The sequence below is a fragment of the Myotis brandtii genome, unplaced genomic scaffold, assembly GCF_000412655.1.
Source record: "Myotis brandtii unplaced genomic scaffold, ASM41265v1 scaffold260, whole genome shotgun sequence".
Taxonomy (NCBI): domain Eukaryota; kingdom Metazoa; phylum Chordata; class Mammalia; order Chiroptera; family Vespertilionidae; genus Myotis; species Myotis brandtii.
Window position 1 is genome coordinate 737,357 of NW_005359881.1, and position 8,769 is coordinate 746,125.

At 45.9% G+C, this 8,769-nt stretch overlaps 1 protein-coding gene across 1 annotated transcript in view; it reads left to right on the forward strand.

The window, feature by feature from the left end:
• Window positions 1-8,769, forward strand: part of AOAH (acyloxyacyl hydrolase (neutrophil)) — a 109,748-nt gene that overhangs the window by 21,786 nt on the left and 79,193 nt on the right. The window contains exons 3-4 of the mRNA XM_014541081.1: window positions 3,892-3,958; window positions 5,798-5,897. Coding sequence (XP_014396567.1) covers window positions 3,892-3,958; window positions 5,798-5,897 — 167 coding nt within the window. The remainder of the gene's footprint in view (window positions 1-3,891; window positions 3,959-5,797; window positions 5,898-8,769) is intronic.

The window sequence follows — 8,769 nt, forward strand, 5'->3', positions numbered from 1 at the left end:
CAGCCCAGCCAGGGAGCAGCTGACTAAGGGCAGGAGCCTGAGCGGGTGCCGACCGGGGCCTGAGGTCTGATGGGCAGAGCTTCTGGTCGCCCTTCACTGCAGCGCCCAGGGAGGAGCACCTGGGAAGAGCATATGTTGTTTTTTAAAAATATGTTTTTACTGATTTCAGAGAGGAAGGGTGGGGAGAGGGATAGAAACATCGATGAGGAGAGAGAAACATCAGTCGGCTGCCTCCTGCACACCCCCTACTGGGGATTGAGCCCGCAATCAGCCATGTGCCCTGACCCGGAATCGAACCGTGACCTCTTGGTTCCTGGGTTGAGACTCAACCACTGAGCCACACTGGCCAGGCACATATGTCCTTTTTAAGCAGTTGTACTGAGAGTCACATACTTGACACTTTGCCCCCTTAAAGTGTCTAAGTCGATGGTTTTATTCACAGAATGGAGCCTCCATCAGCACAGTCCACTTTAGAACATTTTCCTTGGACCCTCAAGGGACCTGCTCCCCTTCTCTATATCCCCCAAACTTGTAACCTCCCCACTCCCTGAGCAACCACTAACCTACTTTCTGTCTCTGAATTTGCCTATTCTGGGCTTTCCTTCACCATGGTGCAGTCGGAGACTGAAATATAAAAGGAATTATACTAGTTCCATACAGGGTCTTTTGAACTGCTTCCTGCATTCAGCATGAGGTTTTCGTGGTATGATTCTCTCTCAGCGTGGATGTTTCTATCCCTCTCTGCCTCTCTCTGAAATCAATAAAAATATATTTTTTAAAAAGCACACTAGTGTGTTTGAAGTCTTATACCTTATTGTAAAAAAGAAAAAGTCCTATGACTGTATTTAATTTAACATACAATGTTGACATTCTTTACTGCTGAGTAAAAATGAAGAACCAGAGAAAGTCCCCTGAATTGATCGTGTGTTTTCACTCTCCTACCCGCCAAACAAGGGCAGCCCAGCTGAGATGAGCGTGACCAGATCAGTTCTCCTCGGGAGGGTTCCCATCCTTTCCCAGGACAGCCCATCTGTCCCTGACTGTGCCTACGGCCTCCATGGGATTTCCAGGATCCACAAGAGCCCACAAACTGGAGAACAGGACCAGGGGGTTAACACATCTCACTGTGCAGGCGGATCAACCCACAAAGCACTCCTGTGCTCTCAGAACAGGGGAGGAGGCGGGAGAGAAGACTGCCTTGGTGTGTGTGTGTGTGTGTGTGCTGAGCGGGTGCCGACCGGGGCCTGAGGTCTGATGGGCAGAGCTTCTGGTCGCCCTTCACTGCAGCGCCCAGGGAGGAGCACCTGGGAAGAGCATATGTTGTTTTTTAAAAATATGTTTTTACTGATTTCAGAGAGGAAGGGTGGGGAGAGGGATAGAAACATCGATGAGGAGAGAGAAACATCAGTCGGCTGCCTCCTGCACACCCCCTACTGGGGATTGAGCCCGCAATCAGCCATGTGCCCTGACCCGGAATCGAACCGTGACCTCTTGGTTCCTGGGTTGAGACTCAACCACTGAGCCACACTGGCCAGGCACATATGTCCTTTTTAAGCAGTTGTACTGAGAGTCACATACTTGACACTTTGCCCCCTTAAAGTGTATAATTCGATGGTTTTATTCACAGAATGGAGCCGCCATCAGCACAGTCCACTTTAGAACATTTCCCTTGGACCCTCAAGGGACCTGCTCCCCTTCTCTATACCCCCCAAACTTGTAACCTCCCCACTCCCTGAGCAACCACTAACCTACTTTCTGTCTCTGAATTTGCCTATTCTGGGCTTTCCTTCACCATGGTGCAGTCGGAGACTGAAATATAAAAGGAATTATACTAGTTCCATACAGGGTCTTTTGAACTGCTTCCTGCATTCAGCATGAGGTTTTCGTGGTCATCTGTGTAGTGCGTGTCAGAACGTCATTGCTCTGTATGCTGAGTAATAAATGCTTATTCCATTGTCTGGACTGAGCCCATTTCGTCCATCCAGTCATTAGTTAATGGATATTTGGGTTGACTTGTTTCCACTTCTTGGCTATTTTGAAGCATGCTGCTCTGATTGTCCCTGTACATGTTTTTATGTGGATGTGTGCCCTTTTTATTCTCTTGCGTATATACCTAGAATTGTTGGGCCCTAGGGTAACCCTATGTTGAGCCATTTGAGGCACTTCCGGACTATTTACCAACGTGGCTGCCCCATTTTCCATCCTCTGCCCCTCCCAGCAGCGTATGAGGGTTTGGTTTCTCCACATCCTCCGTGCATGTTATTAGTTGTCATTCTTATTATAACATCGCCAAGTGGGCGTGAAGTGGTATCTCCTTGTGGTTTTGAGTTGCATTTTCTTAATAGCTACGGATGTTGAGCATCTTTTCATGTGCTTCTTGGCCATTTGCATATCTTCTTTGGAGAAATGTCTATTCAGATGCTTTTTTAAAAGAGTTGGTACAATTCACCAGTGAAGCCATCTGGTCCTGGCTTATTTATGGAAACTCTAGATAACTAATTCAGTCTCCTGTTACATGTCTACGCAGATTGTCTGTTTATTCTTGACTCCATTTGGGCAGTTGGTCTTTCTAGGAGTTTTTCCATTTCATCTAAGTGATCTATTACGCTGTCAGGCAGATGTTCATAGTATTCCCTCATCATTTTTAATTATTTTTGTTTCTGTAAGGTTAAAAGTAATGTGGGGAAGTTTCAAGTTCCTACCTCAAAAGCACACTGTGGCCTGGCCAATGTGGCTCAGTGGTTGAGCATCAACCCATAACCAGGAAGTCAGGGTTTAATTCCTGGTCAGGGCACATGTCTGGGTTGCGAACTCGATCCCCGGTGTGGGGCCTGCGGGAGGCAGCCAACCACTGATTCTCTCTCAGCGTGGATGTTTCTATCCCTCTCTCCCTCTGTCTGAAATCAATAAAAATATATTTTTTAAAAAGCACACTAGTGTGTTTGAAGTCTTATACCTTATTGTAAAAAAGAAAAAGTCCTATGACTGTATTTAATTTAACATACAATGTTGACATTATTTACTGCCGAGTAAAAATAAAGAACCAGAGAAAGTTCCCTGAATTGATCGTGTGTTTTCACTCTCCTACCCGCCAAGCAAGGGCAGCCCAGCTGAGATGAGCATGACCAGATCAGTTCTCCTCCGGGAGGGTTCCCATCCTTTCCCAGGACAGCCCATCTGTCCCTGACTGTGCCTACGGCCTCCATGGGATTTCCAGGATCCACAAGAGCCCACAAACTGGAGAACAGGACCAGGGGGTTAACACATCTCACTGTGCAGGCGGATCAACCCACAAAGCACTCCTGTGCTCTCAGAACAGGGGAGGAGGCGGGAGAGAAGACTGCCTTGGTGTGTGTGTGTGTGTGTGTGTGTGTGTGTTCTCTGGTGTAGGTGGCAGGGCAGGGACACCTCTGACAGTTGGTGTCCTTTTATCTCGGAAATACCAGCTACAAAAACTAAATAGCCAAGGCAAGGTCTTTTTTCCCCAAACGAACACCAGGGAAGAATATTTTTAACAAAGCGGTGTTTCAGATAACGTACTTTAAAGCGAGCCCTGTTTCTTTCAACTTCAGCAAACGGGATCACCCCCATTCAGATGTTCGCTGCTATAAAAATAAAATAAAAGCTCAGAATTTAACTGCATTCTAAAAATAAGCAAGTGCTCTTTAGCATGTACAGTAAGCACACTGGCATGCCCATGAACCTGAGATGGAAATGATATTTTAATGGCTACATTAACTGTAACATTCCGCCAACCCTTACAATTAATGACTTGCATTAATGACTAGTTAATCACTCAGCTTAGTTCCTAGGAAAGATGATCATTATCAACTCGTGTGTTATATTCATCATCATAATAAATATTCCCTTTCCCCTCTTTGTTTTTCTTAGAAAAACTGTTCTTAAAAGCCACCTGCTACCTAGTGGTTCGCACGTTTGGACCAGATATCATAAAACTGTGAGTACGCCGGCACGTTGATCCCATTTCTCTCTGGACGGGGGGAGCAGAAACACTGGGAGGAGCCGCTACTGAGCAAGGCCTGGAGCTGCAGTCTTCCAGTTCTTGCCAATAGTGAGTGGGCGAGCCAGATGGTCACAGGGGTCAGAGAGAGGACAGACAGACCCTGTACCAGGCACTGCAGGTGGGGGCTGTGTAAGTTCCCATCTTCCACAACTACAAGTGCACACAGGTGTTAAGAAAGAATAGGCCCAGCAAGCCACCAACAGAGGGTCACTCCCAATAGGTGGTGGGAAGGGGAGGAAATGGTTTTGAGATGATTCAAGGTCATGAGAAGACTAATTCTCCATGTATGGCGGGGGGAGGGGGGCACTTTGAAGAAGACGATGCAATAAATGATTCCCCCTTGTGTGTCATACTTGTTAGAAACCCCATTTTTCATTTTTCTTCTAAAAAATTTAGTAGTTGAGGCCTCTTCTGATCTCTGAGAGCTCCTAGGTTCAGAATACAAAATGTCATGATTTAGTGGGAAGTATAAATAGATACCAGGAAGGGAGGTAAGACAAACGCAAGACCAGGATCAGGTTTGCTATGACAACCTGTGTCACATGGAGGTCAAGACCAGGCCTAGGCGGACCCAGCATGAGGTCACTGGCTGGGATTGGCTGCTCTTAGAAGGAGCCCTCCCTGCATGACCCAAGTTCTTAGGGGAATAAACCTGAACACTCCTAACAACATCCTGTGACTTGCCTGTGGGTAGGACATGTAATTGCTGGATAATAGTCCATTAATCTCTGAGAATTGACTGATTATGAAATAATGAAGAGGCATGATGCCTTCTGGCTTAGGAACCACATTTAATATCTGAACCTGAAATTCAGGTAAAACTAAATCATGAGGTTGTCAGTGTCAGGACCCACCTCACCCCAGAACTGCAGCTGGTTGATTAAAATGAGCTGTCAGAGGAGCGCACCATGAGAGGAGAAACTCCCATCAGCAAGCAGCTAATATGGGTACCGGGGAAAAAACAACTATCTTCTAGAATCTATAACTGTCCTTCCAAGATTAGCCTTTGGATAGTACCAAGCTGTTTCTGGTTTCTTTGTTTTTGTGGCTTTGGTGTGGTGTGGTTTGGGTTGGGCTTGAATGAATAATTTACTTGGAAAAGTTACTCAAAGTCCACGCTTTCCTGTCCCTTCATTTGAAGCAGCACATGGTGCTCATTCTTCTTGGTAAGAAGAGGTAGAAAATGGCTATGGAAGGTTTGTTTTAGTCCCTTCAAACCTAGACATAAACCGAAATATTTGGAGAATACAATTCTTACCCCATCCCCAGGGGGAAAAGTCAACCTGACTGTATTTTCTTCCATAAAGTAAAGAAATATTTACATTAAAGGGAAGCGATGATTTGGATTATGCCTAAGAAAATAATTTTAGGAGTTTAAGGCTATATCATAAATGATTTTTTTTTGCTATAATCCCTAGGAAACTTTAAAATAGCGTTTCCATCAAATTACACCCCCTGTCCATCTTTCCTTTCCCAATTTTATTTGTGGCTTCTGCCTAAAAGAATATCATGCTCTGGTGAAGCTGTCACACCGCTCAGGGCTGCTCACACCCCCTCTCCGCCCCCAGGACCTCATTCTAAATTGAGGTGAGAGCAGCGGGGAGGGGGCAGGAAATCGTTGTGAGCCAGCACACCCAGGACGGACTCCAGGCCATGCTGCCCTGCGTGGAGGCCCATAGAATCCATTCTGGGATTTTGCTTTCTTTGAAATCAATTCTGCTTTCTAATGCCTGAGAGATCTTAATCGTCTTTGTTTGGCCCATCTCCCTGCAGGCTCAGTGCTGATATGAATGCTGATGTCGTGTGTCACACACTGGAATTCTGTCACCAGGGCCCGGGCCAGGCACTGTGTCATCTCTACCCACTTCCCAAGGTGAGTGAGTGGCTTTCACTCAGGTGTCAGATGGCAGTGACGTGCATGCCCTTCGGATGTGTAAAGGCAAGCTCAGCTGTACTCACTCCGCGATTTGGGGACAGAAAGAGGCAAGATGACATTTTCAATTACGTGTGAAAGAATATTCTCAAGTTCCAAAAAAATGTCTTCCCTGTTGAGCTATTATGTGGGGCTGGCTGTTGGTAGGAAATCAGACCAGCTGAGGACAGAAGAGGTTTAAATCCCTCTCTTGATATGTACTTGCTTAAATATCAAGCAAGTCACTTTTAGAAGGTGACCAACTCACCCCAATTTGCCCAGCTCTTTCCTGGAACAAGCAATGCAATTCCCACAACTGGGGAAATGTGGGCAATTGGTCACCCTAGTCTGACCTTCATTGTTCTCCCCCATCAAATGGGTGTAATGAAATACCCCAAATCCCTCCTTCAAGATTAATTATGGGAAGTAGGTGAGCTAAGACATTTAAAATGCTTAGCACAATGCCTACCACATTTTTTAAAAAGTGTTAATAAAAATGGTGGCTACTATAATTATTATCAATATCATTATTATTCAGAGATAGTTATTTGCAATACCCTGTGTGTGTTACATGAGGCTGGACAGTCTGTAATTAGAATGCAGGCCAAGGAAGGCTGCAGTGTTGACACAATGCCCTTCCCAGACTCTGAGTGACAGTATGATATTAAATCCAGTTAGGCCTTACACTAGTGACTTTCAGAAGCTTCCTGTAAAAATAAAAGACAAAATAAAATTCTATGCCTCCTTTCCCAGAATTGTGGCTTTTCCGTATACAACCCAGCAGGCTGCTGTTCTATTTGTAATGCCCTTTTTATTCTTGGAATGAAGTCTATTTATCACCCTGGGGCCTAACCAATGAACATGATTTTGCTGACTGACAATTGTAAGTAATGAAGAAAGAGATACAGATGCCTGGGGTGTGTGTGCATGCATGTCATGCTTCCTCGGTCATTGACTACAGTGCCCGTTCAGTGTCCCCTAATTCCACCTGAGAAACTGTGGGCTCCACTGGTTTCTAGAAGAGATAGTTCATTTTAATTTAAAAAAAAACAACTTTTCATGTGTTTAAGTAGCATGTGAGGACTGATAGCAATGCTTGCGTTTTGATAACATTGGAAACATGTATGCACCAAGATAAGTGGCATGGTGTCTGTGATTTCCTTAAAGAACATCGTGTTGTGTATACATCACACCCACAGCTATACACAGTCCCAAAATGTTCAAATTTTTAAAAAATGTATTTTTATACTCTATGCCGTTTATACTCGAAATCTTGTTTTCATGGCACACAAACTACACCTACACAGCAGGTGTACACTAGTAGGTAGAGTTACCTGCTAGGAAAGGTGGGTAAAATCGTAGGTGGAAATCACCCCCAGCCTGCCCGAAGCCTTCCGCATGACCCTCCCAGTCAAAACCCATCCCTGTGTAGCCGCTACTCTGTAATCTGTCACCCCAGGCGCGTGCATTAGGCACAGTTCCATCTTGAACTTCACACAGAGGAGTGCTTTTAGACACAGTTCCATCTTGAACTTCACATAAATGGAATCACACAGTTTGTTGTCCTTGGTGTCTGGCTTCTGTTGTCTGTGAGATTCATCTGTGTTTTGCATGTAACAGTCTTGTTGCAGAAAGTATTCACACCATCATCTCTTTTTTTGGGAGGTGTGAACTATATATTAAATTGACATTTTCTAATTAAATGGATTGGGGTGACATTGGTTAATAAGATCATGTAGGTTTCAAGTGTATGTTTCTATGACACTTGGTCTGAATACCTCACTGTGTGCCCACCACCCAAAGTCAACGTCAATTGCGGCGAGGGGCCTGCTGCCTCAGGAGAGCAGCTCAGCCTTTGGAAGGGTTTCCCCCCGTGAACCGATCTCTGCAGGAGCCAGAAGCAGCCAACACTGAGTGGGCGGGAGCTGTGTGTGCACAGGGAATCCACGTTTCCTTGATCTAGGGCCCAGGAAGCTGCGGGCATAGGTTTGGGAAGGAGTGAGTTTGTGTGTGACAAACGTGCACAGGGAATCCACGTTTCCTTGATCCAGGGCCCAGGAAGCATAGGTTTGGGAAGGAGTGAGTTTGTGTGTGACAAAGTGGCGCAGGACAAATTCTTGTTCAACTGAGAAATCAACAAGCTGACATCAGGAATTTCTCAAACATGGTTTGCAGTTGAGGCTGAAGGTCTTGACCCAGGTCCCAGACCTGCTGAGTAAACCTGAACTCAGCCCGGGCTCCGGACATGAGCCCTCCGGCTCTGCCCATCAGCGCGGGGCCTGGGGGGATTGTGCCACACGTTCAAGTGGCTGGTCTGTGTCAGAGGGAAGTGAAGGCAGTGTGGGTGTTAGTGTTAATGAACTATTCTGAAGAACTGAATCTCCAAGAATCTTGCACACGTGCCCCCACTTTCTCATTACCAGTTAGACCAGAGGCATTCACTCCCTCTTCCCTTATACTCAGGCATGTTTCTTCAGCATGCACAAATTCTCTCTTTTAACCATCACAAGTATGCAAGACAGACATGGTCCCCCCCACCTCATAGATAAGTCTACTGAGCCCTGGAGAATTGCAAGGCTCACCTGATATACATTTATTAAGTTATTATTATATGACTAGAGGCCTGGTGCATGAAATTCATGCACGAGGGCAGGGGGTTCCCTCAGCCCAGCCTGCACCCTCTCCAATCTAGGACCCCTCAAAGGATGTCCTACTGCCGGTTTACAGGGATCGGGCCTAAACCGGCAGTCGGACATCCCTCTCACAATCCAGGATCGCTGGCTCCTAACTGCTCATCTGCCTGCCTGTCTGATCACCCCTAACTGCCCCCCCC